Genomic DNA, 23,020 nt, shown 5'->3' with positions numbered 1-23,020 from the left:
ACCACTTTTTGAGTTTGAGAGGGTAAACAGCGTCGCAGCCAAATCCAATACAATTGCAGTAAATGGGGACCGATTCTTCAAACGTAAAAAAAACAACTGAAAAACACAGAAAATGCTTTCATACTGCTCCTGTGGTGTCCATAAGCGCCGGCATTCAAATTTAACTCGAATAAAGGTCATTTACACCAAGTTTTTAGCCTTAATGTCCGCTGTGATCCACGCACCAACGCGATATCAGTGGGCATTTAGGCTAAAGACACGGTGTAAATTAACTTGTTTCAAGTCGAATACGAATGCCGGGGCTTACGGAAACTTGGATGACACCACACGAGCAGTATGGAGGCATTTTCTGTTGTTTTTTTTCTGTTTGAAGAATTGGTCGCCATTTACTTCAATTGTATTGGATTTGGCTGCGACGCTGTTTACCCCTGAAACTCCAAAAGTGTTTTTTGGACTCAAACACTTCATCCACCCCTCCATCGGCATAGTGGTGACTAGATAATGAGGGAATTTTCATTTTTCGGTGAACTCTCCCTTTAATATGTTGCTCCTGATGCTGTACCAGGCACTGACCTTTCTGTGTCTCTATCCAGGCACCTATAAGTCAGAGGAAAACCAGCTGCTGTTGAAAGTCTACCAGGTGAAGGGGCCCACAGAGCATTACTACAGCAAGTTTAAAAATGACAACTGGGCGATGGATGGATACGTAAGACAAGCTTCTTCTTCTGTTTTTATATCAATCAAGTGCACAGAGGTTTTACTCATCTTTATTCATTAATAATCACACTATTAATGTGTATATTTCTGGGAAACAGATAAATGATCATACTGAATTCCCTCCTCTGTGTTAATGATGTAATACTGTCTCTACCACATTACTCACCCTGCGTCCACTACACGCCGCTTGGGCTCGAGAGAGGTGTGTTGACATTCCAGAGAAATCTTCGGTGACATTATTCAAAACAGATTTACAAACACGACGAAATCTAATTAGCAGCTTTTCAGACAGGATTAATGTGGTTTGCCAAAGAGCATTTGTTTCCATCTCCTTAAAGCTGGATTAGGCAGTTATCTAGAAAAAAACAAATTCTGAAACTCTGCCTCCCGAATTGATGCATGTGCACTGCCATGGCCGCGACACAGCAGCGGAACCAAGAGTCACATCGTTTGTGACGTGGAGGTGGATACTCTCACATGCATGAAACAAAACAAACCTCGTGATAATGTAAGATGTCATTAACCAAAAGACGTGCACACAAACCAACTATCCAGAAAATGACAGAGTAAAAACTAGCCCAAGTTAGTTGATCACTATATCAGCCGCTGCCTTCATGCAATGTGCGTGGTTAAAAGGGAAAATTCATGAGGCACATATTTAAACATGTAAAAAAAAAAAATCCAACATTTTGTGTGTTTGCATGCCACAAACAACACGAGAGGCGCACAGCCAGGACATCAGGGTTCATGATCCGACACCATCGATTAATAACTAAATAAGTGTGATCATCAGTTTGTGTGTGAGGAGCAAAAGAGACGAGCACACACACACACAAACACACACACACACACACACACACACACACACACACACACACACACACACACACACACAATACATTCCCTAGCCCCTTACACTAACCTTAACCATCCAAACTAAATGCCTAACCCTGATCCTAAAACCACGTCTTAACCCTCAAACAGCCCATTGAAAAAGTGAGTACCAGTCAAAATGTCCTCACTTTCCCAAAATGTCCTCCCTCTTTAGGGTCTATGCCTAAAAGGGTCCTCACAAAGATATGAGTACAGAAACCCCCCCACACACACACGTACACACACAGAGACAGACACACAGGCTGCAGACAGGAGAGAAGTTATTCCTGCAGATGATCACGCAACATGGTGTCCACGTTTAACTTCATTGTTGCAGGAGATGCGACGCCCCGCTGATCCAGGAACATTAATATTAATACAGCAGGTCATTATAAAGACCAGGGAAAAAAGTCGTTGGTGACTTTTTAACAGTGTGGCATCCAGTGAGTTTTCACGTCTGCTTTGTGGTAATGTTGACTCTTACCCGCTGAAACCCTGCTGCTCCTCCTCCTGCTCCTCAAACACGTCTCTCACCCTGAGCCTTGGCTAGCAGCTCAGCAGGACCCGTCAAAGTCTGTGTCTGAAGCTTCTAAGTCATTTTCATTGTTGGTCTCTTCGAAGTAAGTGCTGTACACTGCTTCAATTCCCTCAGCTTATTGTTTGAAGCATAACTTTAAAAACTTGGCTACTATCGCCAAAAATACAAAAAAACATATTTGATTTTATCTCCAGGATGTGAGTTTCAGTGAGTCATGATGGATTTCAGAGGTTCTGTATCTTAAAAACAATGGTATCATAAAAAAACATACACACTCATTACTATTTATACACAGAATGGTTGCACTCTGTGTGTACATTGCCGGGCTACATCCACTCTCAATGGATTAAATTATAAATGTGTTCAAACAGTCAAGTTATAATATTGTTTCTGTGTCTAGAAAGAAAGACAAAGAAAAAACATAGAAAGAAAGTTAGTTCCGTGTGATGTTCCATGGAACACGTAGTTGACTTTTCAACTTGGTTCGAGGTGATATTTGAAGATGGGGCTTCTATACATCATTTCTACAACCGGGGGAATAGATTAAAACAAATCTGATACTGTTTGACTTGTCGACGGAGAGGACCAGAGAAGGAGGCATGGAGGAACCAAGTGGGCCGACTGTAAAGGATGGAAGCAGGCAGCGATGTATGGAAGAGCAATGATGGAGGAAAGAAGGAATGAGAGGCAGACGGACAATTTTTCATGTCGCCAATGACAGAAAGAGTGAAAGAGGAGAAGAGTCGGGCTGATAATGCCCTGGTTGTGTGGCTCCCGGAAAAACAATCTTTTCACTGTTAGAAGATGAAATTTCAATTGTCGATTTGTGGTTAAAACATCGCTGCTGCAATCTGGAGAACAGGAGATGGTGGAAGGGGCAGGAGGAGGTGAAGACAGAGGCGATGCCCGAGTGCAGGAGGAGGGTGGGGATGCTGTTGATGGGGGGGGGAATAATGTGAAAACTGGTGTTCAAAGGTAGACAGCACAATCGAAATGGTTCAACTTAAACTGCAGACTCTTAAAGATATAATATATAACAATTCTTCATTAAAATGTCCAAAAACAAATAGACCTTTGTTATATATTTTTGGGGCTTTCATTATCCAAAATGTTTCCAACAACGTTCAATTATTCAACGTAACGGGACGTTCCATTTCGCTAACTTTCTGACTATATGCACTTTATCCGTGGCTTTGTCCCCGCTATAACTTCAGTGACAAACAAATGAGGAAGGAAAAACAAACTGCTAGCCCGTTAGTTTGTTTTTTCACGATTATTCATTGTCGTTTGCTGCATAACGTAAATAAAACTTTTGTACATTACCTCATCCGATCTGCGCCTGAGTCACCTCAGGTCGACTTTTATTGGCAATGGTGATGAAAACAACAACTCCCATGATCCAATGCTGCTTCACGACATCGTCAAACTAGGTCTTTCGTTATTGCTTTTGATTTGAATTGGCCGAAGTCACATATTGTACCTTTAAACCAGAACACAGGAGCAGAGTCAGAGGAGGGTTTCAAAGGTTTAATGTAAAAGTTAAAAACAAATACTGAATGTAGTGACAGAATGAATGATCACAGAGAGCAACAGGCTGGTGAGCAGCTCTCCAGAACCCAGGTCCAGAGTTCACCGAGGTTATGCAGAGACAAAGTTCTGGCAGGAGTCCAAGACAGAGGCACGGTAATGAGAGCTGGCTGAGCGTGGCAGGAGCAGGAGTCAGGTAGACAATCCTCAGCATGGACAAAAACACACTGATTAATATTCAGGCACAGGGGTAGGTAGATGGGCAGGTAACAGAAGTTAAAAAAATAGGTTTTCAGAAAATTAGGAGAAGCCAAGCGAACGACGAGTCTTGATGAGTGAACCAGTCCTGATATACAGCAGAAGGTTTTGGCATAGATCAGGAGATGAGACACGTGCATGGATGAATCGGGGGGGGCAAGAAGGAATCCACACAGGAAAAAGACAAAACAAGAATTCCATAATCCTACCAGTAAAATCCTAAACATTTGGTGTCACAGTTTGTTCCGTGTAAATAAAACCAAGCAACACATTGCTTTGTAGAAAAACATTTTCTGGCTAAGAAGTGAACTTACTTCTTGCTTAGTTCCTTTAAATCTTAAGGATGACAACATTAAGCTGATTACTGTGAGCTTCATGTTGTCATCCATCTGTAGTCAACTCTGCAGGAAGGTAATTACACATTCACCTGTCGGTTCTTAAAATGTTTTCACCCTCTAACCACACCTGTCTCACGCTTCCCCCTCTTGATCCGTAAGCCACTTTTTGACACTTTGATTAAAATTCCGCACTGTTGTTGGAGAAATAAAATAGACTCTCCTTGAAATGGAGAAGAAACAGATACAGTTTCTCCCGCTGTCGGTGCAAGGTGCTCATATTCAACTGTACTGTATTGTGTTCTGTTTTGTTTTTCAGGTTACCGCAGAATCAGACCAGAAGACGTTTGTTTACCAGGGGCATATTCACAGTAAAGACTTTGGCAAGTTCCATCTGACGAGGCAAGGTAGGTCTGTCAGTAACAGCTGCATCAATGTCAACCACAACAAACAATGCAGACTTTATATTCCGGTTAAACACACTAAAATATGGACGCGCTAAAATAATCCGTCATTCATGGATTTATTTAAATGGTTTGGTCAGTGTAGTGTAAAATAAATTCCATTTCAGATTGACATGAACAGCAGACCTGACGTATACAGAATGAATGAATGCAGTAAGCATATATTACACGTGCACAATAGGGTTTTTATATGTGTTTATTCATGCATGTCTCGGGTTATTTTTTTTGTCTGCATCCCCAGGCCCGGTAACCATGGCGATGGACCCATCCAACCCTTACACAAACAGCAGCTCTGTGGCAGCAGCCATCTTAGTTCCTTTCTTTGCCCTCATCCTGTCGGGATTTGCCTTCTACCTCTACAAGCACAGGTAAACTATATGCTCAACGTAAACCCACCACAGGAGACAAACAACAGAGCCGAATTAAAAAAACAGCCGTTTGCCTTTTGGCTTTGGCTGCAAGAGGAAAAAAAACATGATGCACTCGGCCAAAAGAAATATCAAAGCAAACAAGTTATCGCTAAAAATATAGGCAATTTACTTTATGGAAACAATATTGTTATTATAATACATAAACCACAGCTTGACTACCTGATAAATATAAGACAATATCTTCTTTTGGATTATTTTCTGATGAGCTGTCAATGAATTTCAGTGCATTTGAAGGGATTTCTTCATTCAGTTTTGTTTATATATTTCCCCAAACACTCTTAAGTCATTTAAAATATGTTTATGGGTTGAATTATATTATGATTTGTAAGTGTTGGAGGTAATGGTGGGACCTTTCATTCTGACACCAAAAGGGGAGCCTGTATTTACAGTATCAAGCTTCTCAAAGTAAGATATTAATCCTCACCATTTTTTTCCGTGACATATTCATATTGACAAATACTGGGGCACATAGCTGTAGATTTATTTCTTATGGTCACCAGAGGTGCAGACGCAGCCCTGGGGCCTGCGTAAAGTAGGAAGGATAAATGATCAGCAGGTGGTGTTGCATTGCATCTCCCAACCACGACGCCCAGGCAGTTTCTTTATGGCCCTGGAATCCAGGCCAGTTCACCTACATTACAGGAAACCGTCCAACTAACCAATCAAATATGCACCAGTCTTTATATGAATATGCAGCACTCTTTCATGCTCCAATGGATGGGTAGGTCCTGTAAAGATCACATTTACATGACAAAAACCTACTCTGAAGAATCAGCCATTTATCTAACCTAATACAAATCTTGCTTATTGACAATAACAATTCTATTCTATAACAAAAATCTATACTTGAGATGTGCATAAGAAGAAAAATAAAAATAAAAATCGTTATAACAGATATTCTACTCGATAACTCTGCCTTTTCCAAATTCCAAACAAACTCACGTCTTTGTGAGTCCCCTGCTCCAAACTCAGTGGAGAAGATGGAACTAAAACACAATGGAAATACAATGAGGAGTGAAAAGTTTATTTTTAGAAGGATAGGCGGGTTTACAGAAATGTGGAAACTTAATTATAGTTCTGAAAGTACAAACACAGCCTGAAGGTGTAATCTGATTGACCTTAGATATTAATTATTGCCCCTAGAAAGTTCACAATAGACTTAAAAAGACGTCTGATGTGAGATAATTCCGCACTTTATTGAGGGTAAAATGTCATCATTGATTTTCCGTGTTTAAGATTATTTATCTAAAGTATGATCTGAGTTCTGCACTCTATTACTCAAAGTTTTACAAAGTCATTGTGCTTTACTAACAATAATCATTATTCCATGTTAATCTGTTGACTTGTCATTTATGTTCGATTTTCAGCATTGTTTCTACACAGAGTCTTTGTCTTTTAACCTGTTATTGATGAAACACAGCCAGTCAGTTATAGATACTACCTTGTTACTCTGATAACTGACGATGCTAGGATTGTGACTTCTATGTGCAGGACCATGCATACTTATACACAAGATATTTACCACATGTGCACATCTGTTATCTGAGGAGGAGAGTAGACTAGTAGCTCTGTCTTTACTTTACACTTTGTTACACAGCCTGCTTACCAGTTAGCAGTGTGCAAATGCTAGTCGATGTATATTAAAGCTGATGGTTGTATGCAGGACGTTGTCTGCTGACACAGATGACAATGAAAGACCAAAAGACACCTGGGGGCCTGGCGGCAGGTAAGACTGACTCTTGTCATTCCCCTGGTTTCCAATGGCAACCAGACCTCCGCCCGCCGCCACATCCTCCGTCGAGCTTTTCATCTCTTCTTTTTAATTTTTTGGATTTTTCTCATGCTGTTTAGTAAGGCTGCACAATTTAACCAAGTCATTTCTGAACTGACCTGAAACTTGTCTCACTTAAAATAACGACTAAAACTTTTAAAGGTTTCATATTCGCTAAGATTAACTGTGGGGTGACATTTATACTGAGGTTTTATTTTAAAGGCAGTGCAGCCCTACTGTGTCAAACAGCAATCATTAAAACTAGACGGAGAACTTTGGTTATTTCGTCTCTGATCTCATTGTCATCTCTCTGTCAGCATGATGCCATCAAGAACAAATACAGCGTTTGACCTGCTCTAAACTGGCCTAATCAAAGCCAGTGATATGTTTACCTCTGTTTGCCGCCTCTTCTCATTATCATTTCCAACTGTTTTTCTATAACCAGGAAATTAGTTGCATCTTGACTTAACAGCAGGTGTGTGATAAACCTAGTTTTGCTAATACAACATAATGCCCGGCCCAGCAAGCCAGCGGAAAGAGATTTATTTCTAATTATTGCTTCATTATGTGAAACACTGAAAGTAAGGTATGAGTGTGCACGCTGCAGTGACTTCCTGCTCCGGCCCATTTGTCTGTACAGTGTCTATAATACTGTCAAAGCAATTATGTGTGCTGTTTCTCACTCTACCAATAAAACTAAACTATTGCACCTACAGCCACAAACAGAAACTAGTGCAGCCATTTGAACTACTGCCACGCAGCGAGGTCTGTGTGTTGGTGTGTGTGCAGTTTTGTAAAGTAATGGGTTGAGCATGTAGGGTAGGCTTAGTGGCTCCCCAGGGTTGGATTTCCACTATTTCGCATACACACACATACACACATACACACACACACACACGTCTTAATGAGGTCAGACTCAAACAGCGTTTCTGCTGCAGCACTCCTCCCTACTAATAGTTCCACAGGGTTCGGGAGTAAGTGATTATATCTAACTGGATTATAAAGCCTGATTATCCAAAAATGTAATCTGCAGCAAACAGACAAATCAGGACGGCAGCAGTCACATTTCATCATGTTTCTGTTTGAACCTGTGTAGCAAGTTTCTTAAGATCCTTTTTCAGGCAACAATTTCTTTTGAACCATAACTATTGAAAAGCATTTGCAGGATGATGGCAGGTTGCATGCACGCAGAGACATGAGAGCAGCAGATGGGCACTGGGCAGCTGAATCACTGAAGCAGACAGTTGTTATGGTTCATGTCCTCTCGCCTGCCACAAATTTCATAGCAATTTGAAAAGAAAAAAAAAAGATTTTCTCTTTTTTTTTTATTAAAGCAGAAACCTGCTCTTGCAAAGTTTGCCCATTTGGTCTCAAGGGTAAAAATGCACATCCATCAGTATGTCTGACAAGACAAGTGACAGGACGTACCTGGTATTTTAAGTGAGCAATGGTAAATACAGCCAATTTGTAATATTTACATTTACGTACAGATTTCTCTTGCTGCCAGTAGTTCTTGAACCTACACACCTATCATTTCCCTCCTGTGTTTTAAAAATCCGTGAGGTTGAACAGGACTTGTAAATGCATCTTATAACATATTGTGTACTCTGCCTTATTTGGAAATGTTTAAATGTTTCCACTTATGACCAAAAACATCAGAATATCCCGTTTACTTTAAATAAATCCCTCTATTTTACAATCATCTCAAGAAAAAATCTCTAAAAGTTTCAAGTTTTTTTTTACATTTAAGACACAAAGACTTCATAACAACCTCAGACACATATGAAACCAACACGTGCATCCCAATAGAGTCATGTTTCTGGCACCCTGACAAACGCGATGTAATATGCCCTGGCTATTTGGCTCTGTTTTGATTCACTAACTCCTGGGGAAAGTATCTGCATCGGTTGAAGCTCACTTCTTTCATCGGTCTCTGATTCATTAGAACTCTTTGCTGCTTTGTGCTGGGAAAGGACCGTGCAGCCGGTGGGCATTAGTGAGAGCTGTGAGACTCTACCATACACTTTATATAATAAAAGACCTACAGCTGCATAGAGCTACAGATTTCTGTGTCTCACTGGGAACAGCACTACAAGTGACAGAGGCAATTAGAAATATCACTCTTTAAAAAGTCAGCAGGAGCAAGATGGAATATATGTGTGAGGATGCAAGGAGTAAGGTGGCAAAGGTGGATGAGTTTAAATACTTAGGGTTAGAGTGCGAAAGAGAGGTGAAGAGGAGAGTGCAGGCAGGGTGGAGATGAGTGTCAGGAGTGATTTACGACGGAAGGATGCCTGCGAGGGTGAAAGGGACGGTTTACACGTTAGTAATAAGACCAGCCATGGCCCCGTTCAGACCTGTGATAATCATCGGGTGGTGCGGTCACAAGTGTTCAGCTCTAAGTAAAGGTGTGAACACAGCCAAGACGTATTTGAGATCCAACACATTCGGAGGTGGTGTGGGACGCGTGTGGCCACATTCTGTCAGCTGTACGAGTGCAAATTAGTCCTGACGTCCTCTGACCTTCCACATTTTCACAATGAACTGAAAATGTTTTTACACTCAGTGATACATTCATCTATTCATTTGATTGGGCGACACTGTGGTGCAGTGGATAGCACTGTCTTTCTGTGTGGGGTTTGAGTGGGTTTTCTCCGAGCACCCCAACGTCATACAACACTCGAAGAACATGCAGATTGGGGTGAGGTGAATTGGAGACTCTAAATAGCCCTTAGGTGTGATAGTGAGTGAGAATGGTTGCTTGTCTGGACGGACTGTTGACCTGACCATTAAACCTCACCTCTCCCCCCCCCCCCCCCCCCCTCTCAGGATAAACGGTATAGATAATGGATGGGTGGACTTCATTGTAGAGCTGCACGCAGCACTGATTCGCTCAGCCCCTCTTGGCCCCTCTTGGCCCCTCTTGGCCCCTCTTCGCCCCTCTTGGCCCCTTGAAGCAGGCTGGTCTGTCACAGTCAAGCCGTTTTCAGACACGGCCTGCGGGTAGAATCCGGAGCATTGGCTACGGAGTTTACCCAGAGTTTTGCCTTTCACACATGCACAACACAGCGGGAGGTTCTCTGCAAAGACGCGTGTCGGCTCTTATCGCCACAGGCTCTCTTGACATCTTGGTTCGCTGTCTTCTATGTGTGTGTTACCGCTTTTTCAACGGGAGATATTTGTTTTTCTTTTAGTTTTTTTAATTTTTGCTTCTGTCACGCGTTAGCAGCGTCATCGACCCCCTGTTGTGTTCTCACATCGACTTCTCCTGGATTTCTACGGACATTACACTAGGAGGCCAGTAGAGAAAGTCTGTACACACACCGTACCATCTGTTTTTGTATATAAAGAAGTAAGTGAGATCCGCTTCCAGGTGATTACTTGAATCACATGTTGAGATGCACGTTAATACCAGGTGTGAACTGAGCTGTCCACTTGTGATCAGATCACTCAAGACTGATGATAATCCCCATATGAACAGAGCCTGTGTTTTAAAGGCATTAAAACAGGAGGCGGTGCTGGAGGGGGGCAGAGTCTAAGATGTTGAGCATTGTGTCGGGAGTGACAAACATGGACAGGACTAGGAATGAATATATTAAAGGAATGGCTCACATGGGACGGTTTGGAGACAAAGCAAGAGAAGTGAGATTGAGATTGTTTTGACAAGGAGAGACGGCGGTTATGTTGGGAGAAGCAAGCTGAAGATGGAGCCGCCAGGCGAGGGGAAAAGAGGACGCCCATGGAGGAGGTTTATGGATGTGGTGAGAGGAGACATGCAGGTAGTTAGCGTGACAGAGGAAGATGCAGAGGACAGGGAGAGATAGAAACAGATGATTCGCAGTGGCAACCTCTAATGGGAGCAGCCAAAAGAAGAAAACTCAATGCAGGTTTAATATTATGCTACACTTAGTGTCACTGCAAGATAAGCGTGACTAACCTTGTGGTTTTTTTCATTGTCCTTGGTGACACTTCATACATATTTTATATTAAAACATTAGCAAATTTGGGCAACTTAACCTTGATTTCCTGAAACAAGTGTGTGTTGAACTTGTGATTTTGTGTTTCAGAAGCATGTGCACGTTTTTGTTAAAACCAATACTGCGTCATTAACGCAGTTCTATGTCTTTTTCTTTTCAGGACACGTCCCAAGGTCCAGTTCAATGGCTATGTCGGCCATGAGAGCTCCAACGGTCAGGCATCCTTTGAGAACCCAATGTATGACACCAACATGAAGCCAACTGAGGCTAAGGCGGTTCGATTCGATACCACACTCAACACAGTCTGCACTGTGGTATAGTCCAGCAAACCTGCCACTCAACAGTGGTTTAGTCCAACCTGTTGCAGTCTGCGGTGTGGTTTAACCAAACAAACAAGAAAGAGCAAACACATGTTTTGGACGCGTCACCGTGAGCAGTCTGTGTTGTAGCATGCTGGTCCTCTGTCGGCATAATCTGCAACGTAATGCAGCTCTGCTCGGGCTCCTGAACAATGGTATCATCCACCTCTCCCTGTAGTCCAAAAGAGCTAAACAAGATGGAACCAACAAACGAGGGAGTAGACAAGGACACCATCGAGTTAGATGAAGTCTGTTGTTCAGGAGATCAATACTGGGACCAGAATTCTTCTTTAAGCACTGTTGCAGTTCAAACATCAAGAAATATGGTACGATTAGTACAACTTCCTCCATTAGCGACAACCTAATTGAACAGGACTTATCCAGCGACTGACTGCTTAAGTTTGACCCAACCATGGAAAGGGATTTGTACGCCTCTCGAATCCCCTCCCTGCAACCTGAGTAGTGGTTTACCCCAACCTAACCACATACCCCCATGCCAAATTTGCACAGTGGTATAGGCTAACTGACTCCTCCTGCTGTAGGCCAGACATGAGTTTGACCAGTTTCAGGCTTAACCCTCAGGGGAAGCACACAGACTATTCCACCTCTCAGCTCCCTCCAGACATTGAATAGTAATTGGACAATTTCTATATGTCAACACAAAAACCATCACTGGTGCTGGACCAAATCCTCCCACTGGACTTCCATCACACTAGACTTGACAGGACTGGACTCTGATGTAACGACAGCTCACACAGTCTGTTTTGGTGGAATCCGATATTAAAGGCACAGGCTGCTGTAAAGCTGACAACCAAACACAGTCAATGCAGTGACAAGTTCAAACAGATCAATTCCTTTCAAAGAAAGTATCCTCATGTCCAGCACTGGATACTAGTATTTAATCAGTACTGCGAGTGGTGGACTAGTGCTGAATGGGTTGAAATAACACTTGCAGATAAGTTTGTTTTAGCCTCCCTGTGGAACTGAATGGGTTCAACATAGGAGGACAATCACAGAGGTTAAGTTGTTTAAAAAAGCATTTTTAATGTGTTCCTGTGATTGAACCCTCTGCCACTTGCTGTATTGCCTTTTATGACAGTGTCTATTTACAGTATTTGGCAACAGTAAGGCCAAAACATACCCAATCAAGCATTCGCAAATGTTGTTTTGTCCAGGTTTAGTACTAGTATGTTACAAGCAAGGTCTAAATGAGGTTTGGATATTCTAAATATTCTACAGAGGTACTACACACCTAAAATAAGTCAAATACACAATATTCCACACTAGCACCAGACACAACGTGCTGAACCTGAATACCAGACATTTGAGCTGCCCGACTGGTGTACACAATGGACTGGTTTCCAGTGGCCTGTCTAACACAATCTCAGTCAGACGACTGATTCTTGTTCTTGGCCTGGATTCTCTGTGGAAGCTTGGAGGCAATAAGCTGTCAAGATCTTCGACCGCTGCATTCAGCTGCGTCTACGTCGAGGAAATGATTTGTCTTCTTGTAACTCCGGTCGGGATGATCAGTCAAGTGATTTTTTTTTTTCTGCAGCCTACTCTCCAGCCACAACATCAGAAACAGATGGACACATAGACTGGTTGACCGACAGAAATTAGACAGACGAACACAGACGAATGGACAGACAGGCACCTTTGTCAATTGTGCTGGGAAAAAAAGAGACAAGGACAGGTTGCTATGGAAACGGGGACAAATAGTTGTCTCCTGTTGTCTCTTCTGGCATTTTTCTTCAGTGAAGATATTGATGAACAGACTCTCATGTTCAAAAACCCAGTGGCCCCATGGGACTTCCCAAACTATTGCTGCTGGGGACCCCAAAATATAAACTTTATATAAACTCTTAAACTGCACAAATTTTGCACTAGTGTGTTTTTCTGACTGGGTTATTAAAAAAACTAATAATTTTTGGGTCTGAAATGGGTTTGAAAAATGAGTCATTCAAAAAAATTGAATTTTATTCAAAAACTTCTATCTTTAAAAAGATGACAAAATGTCTAAATACAGGGTTACAGAGTGTTTGTATATACACATTTATATTTCAGACTCCCTGTTATCAGAAGGTGTGACCCCATGCTATAACGTTGTTTATTTCGTTGCCATGACAACACGCTAGCCAAACCCAATAGTTTGGATCAGTTTACCTGTGGACCTCCGAGCTTCTAGTGTCACTTACTGGCAACACACTCCTGCCATTGATAGAGCAGTGGCTGTTTCTGAAAGCTTCTACTGAATCCGTTACTATGATATGTGAGAGAAATATTTAGAAAGCCTCACATCCATAATATGCAGTTTGGTCCCACTGTGATACTATGGTACCACACTGCTAGTTTTATTTTCAGGTATTATACCACATCATTTTCTGACATCTGTCATACACACTTTAAGATAAAACAGTAACTTGATACAGACTCGTTTCTCTCTGTGAGCATCTTGTAGCAGCGGACAGTACAAGTTCTCAGAAACACGATGTGACTGTTTCTCTACAACTCTTTAAAAAGATGTGTTGCAGTGTTCCCCACTTCTCACATTATCATGCATCATCTGTCCACGCATCCGATGTACACAATCATATTTCAACACACCTTTTTAAAGAGCACTTGGCGCACGTGTGATCTGTTTTAGATCTGTCGCGTAAGAGCAGAGTACAAAGAGATACATTACTCAGACAACATGCACAATTATTGTTGTCGAAACTTGTCGCCCCCTTCCCAACACTGAACCCCTCCATTGTTTGAGAAATACCTCGTGTGCAGACAGTAAGTTACAAACTGCTTATCAATGCTGGAACCTCACTGCAACAAATACACAAGCTTAGCGAGGGCGACCTCTCTTTGTGCTTATTTCCTGGTAATTTTGCGCTAACACCCATAAATCTGCAGGATCCGAGATAATTCACTGGTTTCAAATCACTTGCCAAGCTTGTTATTTCTCGCAGTGTTCCCTCTAAGATATTTTTATTTTTTGAAAGATGCTGCACTTGGTTTAGATCACAGATGTAACTGCTTTCAGTGTTTGTCCTTCACTCAGCGCATCACATTCTGGTGTTAGGTTTTTACACTACAGGCGTTTTATTTAACCTGCATGGTTTTTATTGTCCAACTGAATTTCTCTTTATGGTTTTCCATGTTTTTTCAGTCATTCAACCTGTCCATCATATACAATAAATCAGAAATTCATCCATTCTCACACACAATATCAAATGGTGAGTAGAACGTATGATGTCAGATAATGAAAATCTACTACTGATATTTGTTAACTCATGAAACACATTATTACAGTGTTCTACTCAAGGCTAAGACTCAATTCAGATCAGAGAACTCTGAGAACTCAAATACTGAAAAAAACATGTGGCATGAGAAAGTTGTCGCATCGACCTATTTAGAAAGACTGCATTAACAAGTCAGTTGTTGTTTCTATTTAAATTTTAATTGAAAACGACTCTGCCCCGGACCTGACTGCTGCAAATTAAATGTTCCGAAACAATGTGATGATGTTTGGAAGAATGTCAACGGGATATTCTTGGTATTATAACATCCATTGTCAGTCTGGGGTCAAACAGCCACAGACACAAACAGCAGTGTGAGACACAGACAGTAGAAATATGCAGATGTGTGTAGTAGCTAATTTACTGGGGAAAGTAAAAGAGTGACAAGACAGAAGAGCCCCATTTAAAATCTCTTCACAGGAATAAACAAGACATCTGTAAACAACAGTAGAGCGTCTGCTCGCAAGCTTGTGCGCTTCCTCTCTTTTATTGCTGGAGTGCACCCAGTGCCTCCATTTTAATTGAGTTAATTAATTCAGAGAAGATTTCCTGGAGTCCTGGAGTCGAGAGTGCATAATGGAGCCTGAAAATTAGAGGCTGCATGGTTTCCAAAAAGCATAATAAAAGGTCTAATTTTTAACACTTAATGACACAGATCTGATCACCCGCCGTGCCCAGAGAAAGAGAATTTAGACTCCTATAAATAATGGCGTGTAAAGATCAGAGAGGTGCGGCAGAGGTTAGATTTCAGATCTCACAGAAACTCAGCCAAATATAAAGCAAATATTTATGCAGATCCTCTAAGGTTACGGCGTATCGGCCATAATAACATCTGAGGCTTACAGCAGAGCCCTGAAATTATGACAGTGTTTCTGAAAGCCCACAAGGATGCCAGATGAGCTCAGTTTTTATGACTGCCAGCACCGAAACCCATCATTTTAAGAGAGATTGACTTTCCCCCAGTAGCCTTTCAATGTTTCTCTCAGTAACCAGCTGTGCAGAGGCAGATGTTTCTTTCAGGAGCTGTTTTCACTCACCGCTTTTCTTGTTGTATCGTCTAACATGAAGGGTGTGGTTTCATTGTGTCAGCCGTACGCCTTAAGCTATCTCTGAGCCGTTCAAACATGGATAGTGTCCCTGTCAGTTTCATTTTCCTTTTATATTTAGACAAACGTTTGATAGAGAGTCGGTGGAACATGTGTTGATTAAGCTCTCGAGGTAAAAGTATTTATTTACATTGCATTTTCTATCTGGACTCTTATTACGCTGAGTCATGGTGGAGGTGCAGATGAAGTTCAGCACAGATGGAAGTACAAACCAAACGATATGAATATGTAATTATATAAAGATATTTATATTCAATATGCAAGAACATCTAGTTTTTCCATTTATTTTAAATATTCATTTTAACAGGATCATAAAAAACAGATCCAGTTTCACCTGAAAAGAAGACAGATGATTATGATTATGAATAGATACATAATAGAAAAGGATGCTCTCACCTATAGTTAGAAGAAAAAAGTTCTAAGACTGACTTCTTGCGGCTCAGTGAAGGTTGTGGTTTCGAACTCTATCGTCCAGCCCCGAGCTCTGATTAAGACCATTTCAATCAGACAGCTCCTGTTTGAAATGTTTATTTCAGCAGCAGAGCATAGATAAGATTTCATTCATGTAATGGGGAGTTAAGAGCACATATCTTTAACCTCCCCCCCCTGTCAGAGCCTGCAGGTGGATGCTGGGGTGGTGGATGGGCTGAATGGAATACTGATGCACGGCTGCAGAAACATTGACAAGCAAAGGGAGAGATGTGCTTCAACTTATGTTAAATCTTAGTAGAATCAAATTGTATAACAAAGGACACTTCCTGTTATAAAGAGATAATCTCCTCTGTTCATTTCCATTGGAAAACTTTACAAATACAACTAGGCAGCTGTAGCTACATACTGTACAAGTCTCTTCTTGAGTCTCTCACTCAACTTTCTAAAAGTGCAGTGTGTGTTTTAACCGAACATGACACATCCCTGCTCTGAAGATGTCCTGAAAGTTTGGATGTCTTCTTCCCTCAAACTTTTGTTTCAAAATTGTGTAAAAGTTCCAACTGTGCCCTTCATTTCACATCGTCAGCATTTCTCAATTAAAAAGCAACAGCTGGCTGCAAGTTAAAAAAAAAAAAATCAAATGAAACTACCCCACTAAATTTTAAAATGTCAAGGTTGTTTCTGCTTCTTCAGCTGAGTCTTTTCACAGTTTGGGGGAAACAAAGGTTCCCCATTTCTCCCTCACTTTCTCTATAGTGGTTTTGTCAGCAGTCTTCATTGAAACAAAAGAGCCTGGGTTTGCTGTGAGATTAAAACAAAAATAATACAGGCTGAAACTTGAAATGTCACACTTTGCCTTTTCACACCGTGTCACATGGTACAGGCGAGTTACTTGATTACATCTCGCCTAAATCACATCAAGATGGGGTCTGGGGCAGTTTAAACACTGGTGCAAAGCACACGCATGCAGGGACGACTGCAGAGTGATGGTGCTGAACTTTTCCTGCTGGAATAGTGAAGGAAAATCCAGTTTCAGTGTAGCGTGAGTAGGAATCAAGCAATCCATGCGTTCAAATGTGGCTCGGTTGCCGTATCGACCTGTAGATGGATTTTTATCTGTAAAGGAATTTTATTGCAAGATAGAAAATCAGACCTTTCTGTTTTTTGTCTGTGAGTGACACACACACACACACACACACACACACACACACACATTGCATACTATATCTGGGCTGCTTAGGTTTCACTTTTTAGTGTAATCTAATTAAAATATGAAGTACTGCAGTTGGTTTGCCCTTGACAGGCCTGCACCTTCTCCTCCGCAGTTTGGATAGGACAAACTTCTCATGCCGCACGTTCAGAATTGGAGCTTTGAGGAAAATTGACACCCTAGTGATTTAACTGCAGCCCTGCTTCACAGTACAAATGATGAATAATCGTCATTTCAGCACATGGCCGTTGTAGATTGCGATATTACATATAACTGTTATATCCAGACGTTACGATGACAGGATGCAGCAACATATCTCGAAATGCAGTAAACCGCTGATGGTTGCTTGTGAATGTCTAGTGAAAAATATTGTGTTTTCTTTCCCGAATGGCCGCCAGATACATTGAAAAATGGAGAGGTCTTCATTAAAAGCTATTGTTTTAACCATCACATTCACTGTCATCATCATCACTGTCCTCCTCCTCCTCCTCCTCCTCATCATCATCATCATCATCATGTGCTGCTGAACTTGAAGTAGGTGCAAAAGAGAAATTTTTTTTGTACAGAAATCTATTTTTTATGGAGAATTTGTAAAAAAAAAAAAGAGAAAGAAACTTATTATTAAACATGCTGTACTTTTTATGATTAATGATGTAGGTACAACAAAATCTTGTTCATTAAAGTCAATGTTTTTACTGTTACACACCATGTAAAAATCTACGGTTCAAACTGAGTATCAAATATCCAAATGTCACATGATCTCTTTTGTCTATTTCGGCTGCTTTTACACAGGAACCTAAAACCTTTGGGGAATCGGAGATAAATCTTCTGACACTCATCTCTGGGTCACAATTGTAAAACGCATCAGTTTTATAAAATGATGTGACACCACAGCCCAGTTTCACTTTCCTTTAAACACTAAATCAGCATTCATTGGAAACTATGGTACATCATTTGATCATACATAGAACGGTATTGAGTGCTACAGGTGTTCTATGAGCTTTGATGATCCCTCATAACAAAATGTATTTTATTTTATTTTCAATTATTCTTTTAATTGACTTACATATATACAGACACAGATGATTAGTGTCCTGTGTCATGGTGGCTTTGAAAACAACACTTCCTTTTAAGAACAGTGTTCTTGTGTAACAGCAGCCCAGTAAGACTGGTTCCTAACGTCTGTAACTGGGAGAAAAATGACTTCCACAGGCACAAAAGATTTTGGATGACTTGACCCCTTTACGGCCCAAAGTACAACCTCGTGTCTAAACCAGGAGGGATCTGCTTCTCCTTGCTAAGACATTGTGGGTTTAGAATGGAAAATAAAGTTTTAAAGTAAATTCATACTCTAGCAGCAGCTTTGGCAAATCGGCCATCATTTCGGAGGCTTCTTTGTCCATCGGTAAAATAAGACTGGTACTCAAGTTTTGAAGTAAAGGATGGAAAAGACACTTTTCTTTCCGATGAGAGAGAAACAACAAAGTGTTATAAAGGGTTAAACAACAGATACTGTATGTGAATGCAGCCTCACAGCCTGCTGCTAAAGAGACTCAGTTTATCTATTTTGAAGACATTATTTGAGAATAAAGTTTTTATACAATACTTCTCCTCTTTGTTACCATTATTGTTGTTGTTTTGTCGATTGTTTTCCTAGTTTATGAATCCAACACCTTCTAATGCCAAGTTCACACTACACGACCTGCTGTCTTGTGATCAGGAGTCTTGCAGTTGGGAGTTCACACTACACGACCGACTGGCGACAGGGGGTCACACACTACACGACCTCTCACCAGGAGAAACCCTCGACTCATATGTATAGCTACGCCGCCCTGCACTCTGATTGGCTGTAGTTGTCACAGATTAGTCCAGATATTTAGCCTGCTAGACATCGAGTCATAGCAGGTGAGGTGTTGCTGAGCCTCTCAAATTGCGCCTTTTTAGGAGTTGACACGCAGCGAATCGCGACTGCGAATCAAAATTAGATTTGGATCCAATCTGGGGCATTTGTCAGCGGGTTCCAAAAGTTGCGGATTTTGGGGAAATTTGAATAAAAACCCTGTAGTGTGAACTAGGCATATGTCTTTGGTTTAAATCTGACTTTCCCTGTGGAACTTTGTTGGGTTTGTATGTTTTCTTAAGCTTCCTCCAGGTGCATCAGTTTCCCTGTACAGTCCAAATATTTACTTAGGTGAGTTTGTTATTTCTTCATGTAGGTATATCAGCTCTAACAGACTGAGACCCCCCCCCCCCCACAGTAAACTCTGCTTCTCACTGAAATCATGTTGGGATATGGATGGACTGACTCACTGGTTGTTTGGTTGGTTGGTACACTAGACACCATATGAACTAATTGCTTACTTTTGAATGTAAACCCTGTGCAGGCTCATCTCTTTATTGCGGATGATCTTAACTTTGACATTAATAAGTTAAAGACCCTTTTGTTTGCCTCTGTGTTGTGTGTAAAGTAGTGAGAATAATCCGCCGTGACTTATTCAGTGACTGATAGCAAACAATGTGATGGTCTATTACCATTTATTTACTGTAGGGACTGGAGTAGATTATGTCACTTACCACATTGCAATGAGTAATGGCTACCAGTGCTTTGTAGCTTTCTGCTGTTTAATAAGAAATGTTTTGCTGGACTGTCATCCTCCAGCAACTGCTGCTACCACTGAGGTAATTCTACAAAGGCCTTTATACATGTACACCAACCATGGTCAGATTCTGTTTTAAATCAGAGCATTTACATTTTTTATTCGTTTTTTGAAGAATTGAAAAGTGCTTGGGGTGGCAGTGGGTTGTATCTCTTCTGGACTGTTTCCATAGCTACATCATTCGGTCAGACACTATGTGGGACCAGCAGATCACATCAGTGAGAGATTGTATATACGTAATGCACAAGTGAAGAGATTCCATCGGGGACTTATGTGAAACTGGAAGAGGAGAGAGCTGAGGGCTGAAGGGAGGAAGGAAGCAGCAGCACGTGGCCGGTCAGACCCGCGGGGCAGAATGATGACTTGTAGCAAACTGATTCATCACCCAACATGGATTAATACGGTTTACAGGAGAATTCAGAATTGAACATCAAGACTGAAACCAGAGACTGAATGAGAGAGGATGCATGGTAAATAAATGAAATGTAATAACAGCAAATTATCTGAAGTACAATAGAGTAAAACAAAGAAGAGCAACTGCAGCAGTGAAATAAACACTAGCACTGATGAAAAGGCTTTGACCAACGAAAAGAGGCCAGTTGATGTTGTCGCTTCTTTTTGAATTCTGCAGCCTCTTCAACCTCACTGATCCACCTGGTGAATTTGTCATTTTACTTCACTATTTTGTGGACTGTCACAGTTGCCCCATTAGATTACATTGTAGCCACTGTTGCCGTGTTGCTGCTGCCACCAGAGACGGGCCGTTCCTTAAAGGTTTTGTGAGTACTATTCATTTTCGCACATTTATAAACACAGGGCCCAGGTCGAAAAATACGAATTTAACTTCCTTCATCCTCTTGATCCATATTTGTGGACTTCATTTTAACGTGCATTAAAGTCATCATAAGTTTGTTTCTTGTCGCTACTAATAAGCAAACTAAACACAGACAGAGAACCTAAGCAGTACAGTTTATTAAAGGTGATCAAATTAATCTTCTTTGTCATTTGTAGAAAAGGTCTTACTGTTGTAAAGTCTGATCCATCATTGAGACGTGATTCAGACTTCCACTTAGTGACTGAGATGAACAACTGCAAGATCCCCCAGATGAAGTTAGCCCAATGTTACACAGACTTCAGCATTGTCCCAAACAAAAGTAAATAAACATGGATGCAGTGATTAATGGAGTCCAACACGGATCCATCAAGAAACCCACCAGGTTAACATGCACAGGTTGATCAGGGGATTTCACTCAGTCAAATACCAGATCACATTTTATTAACATAACATGAGGGAGCTAATTATCACCATTAAACAAGGCTTTAATCCACAGTCACACCATCACTGTCTGATGCCACCACTCTGTGTTGTATACTTCAAGGAAACAATATATAAAGTGCAATATCAAAAATATGAATCATCCACTAATTAAGAAAGAGCTGATATGATCGGCTAATTAACATGAGGCATCTCTCAGAACAGTACACAGACGTGTGACCGCTTTGTTGGCCACTTCAGAACATTTCTAGAAATCCTTTGACAATAATATCAGAGAGAGAAAACATTTAATCAGGAAAAAAGACATGAAACAGTAACACAAATAAATCACTGTCATTCTAACATCATCAACTATTTGTTCACATGTAACAGCAACAGTTGATACTTAACATGATTGCAGGCGATTGAAGGCAATCTGTGTTTCTGTGCAGCCTAATTGAACTTGTAAGTTCTCTTTTTCCATTAATATTTATGTGGTGTGTGTGTGCGTGTGCGTGTGCGTGTGCGTGTGTGTGTGTGTGTGAGAGAGTGTGACAGATGGTCTTCACTGATGCTTTATTAAACATATCTGATAACTCAAAAATATGTTATGTCTGTTGGAACAGAATGAAAGAGTGAGGGAGATGATTTTAACATGCTCACATTTCCACATGCATGATTGCACACACTCTCTCTCTCTCTCTCTCTCTCTCTCTCTCTCTCTCTCTCCCACACACACACAAACACATTTCAAAGGATCATCAACACTTCTGCATTTCATATCAGGCAGTGATATCGTTAATTTTGCCTGGTTCATATTGTGGTTCCAACTATCACCTGAGGGTTTTTTCTTTGTTATTACTATTGTGCGATTTACGTCATTACTGATAGTGTCCAGAATATTAGAACTGTATGTAAGTCACCAGTAAATAAAGACAAAGAAGTGAAATTAAAAAAGTGGAGAGACAGCGACATGAGACTCTCACATTATCTCACACTGTCGTGATGATGATGAGTCAGATGGCAGACGCGTGTTCTCCTGTCTCCGTCATTATCTCTATCATCCCTCATTTACTCTGCTGTTCTCAATCTTCGGATCAGCTGCTCAAAATTGCTTGTCGTTCTAAGTTTCTTCAATCGCAATGTGTCTTTTTTTTTGTTGCATTTAACAGTCCCCTTTGCTGCTCTGCTTAAATTACAGTATATTGTGTCAGTACCTCTATAGTTCATTATGTCATTTTCAGGTATCACACTTCAAGTATTATTACAAATCATTTAGCTGACGCTTTTATCCAAAGCGACTTCCAATAAGTGCATTTAACCATGAGGGTGAAATAGCCAAAATACAAAGTGCTACATGCAAGTGCAGCATATAAGTGCAACTTGACTTAGACCATCTAAGTATGTGAACTCAATGTTGCAGAAAGTCTTTTTCCAACAGTAGCATGTAGATGATATTGTTATATCATAATTAGGACACTCTCAGATTATCAGACTTGTACTGGAAAGTGTGCCTTTGTCACACTGCTGTCAATCAGTGACGGAGTGAGAGAGTGCAGGGCCACACCTCAACCTCTGGATGTGCATGTTTGTGTTTTCATGTCGTTAGATTGCTGTGTTTCCCCCTCAGGTTTCAGATTTCAAATCTCCTTTAACTGCATTGGGCTCAGTTATCATCATAATACAGACGCTACAATCTTCAGTCACCACACAGAACAAACTCTTTGTTTGTCAGTGTGTGAATCGGGAGGAGGGGGAGTTGAACAGGAGGTCAGATTCCGGTTATCAGTTTTGTGGGAGCTGCGCCGATTTGTCTCGAC

General features: G+C 41.0%; 1 protein-coding gene across 2 annotated transcripts in view; it reads left to right on the top strand.

Annotated features, from left to right (window-relative positions):
- Positions 1 to 13,638, top strand: part of LOC117756771 (CUB and sushi domain-containing protein 1-like) — a 380,356-nt gene extending 366,718 nt beyond the window's left edge. Inside the window, exons 71-75 of one of the 2 annotated variants that reach the window (XM_034577542.1) lie at positions 594 to 706; positions 4,568 to 4,655; positions 4,954 to 5,080; positions 6,807 to 6,869; positions 11,052 to 13,638. In XM_034577542.1, the coding sequence (XP_034433433.1) occupies positions 594 to 706; positions 4,568 to 4,655; positions 4,954 to 5,080; positions 6,807 to 6,869; positions 11,052 to 11,211 (551 nt within the window). In that variant the 3' untranslated portion in view covers positions 11,212 to 13,638. The remainder of the gene's footprint in view (positions 1 to 593; positions 707 to 4,567; positions 4,656 to 4,953; positions 5,081 to 6,806; positions 6,870 to 11,051) is intronic. The other variant, XM_034577551.1, reaches the window with a different exon arrangement.
- The last annotated feature ends 9,382 nt before the right edge of the window (positions 13,639 to 23,020 follow it).

The sequence above is a fragment of the Hippoglossus hippoglossus genome, chromosome 3 (assembly GCF_009819705.1).
Source record: "Hippoglossus hippoglossus isolate fHipHip1 chromosome 3, fHipHip1.pri, whole genome shotgun sequence".
Classification (NCBI taxonomy): Eukaryota; Metazoa; Chordata; class Actinopteri; order Pleuronectiformes; family Pleuronectidae; genus Hippoglossus; species Hippoglossus hippoglossus.
The sequence above is the reverse complement of the archived record's forward strand: the minus strand, read 5'-3'. Positions and strand labels throughout refer to the sequence as shown.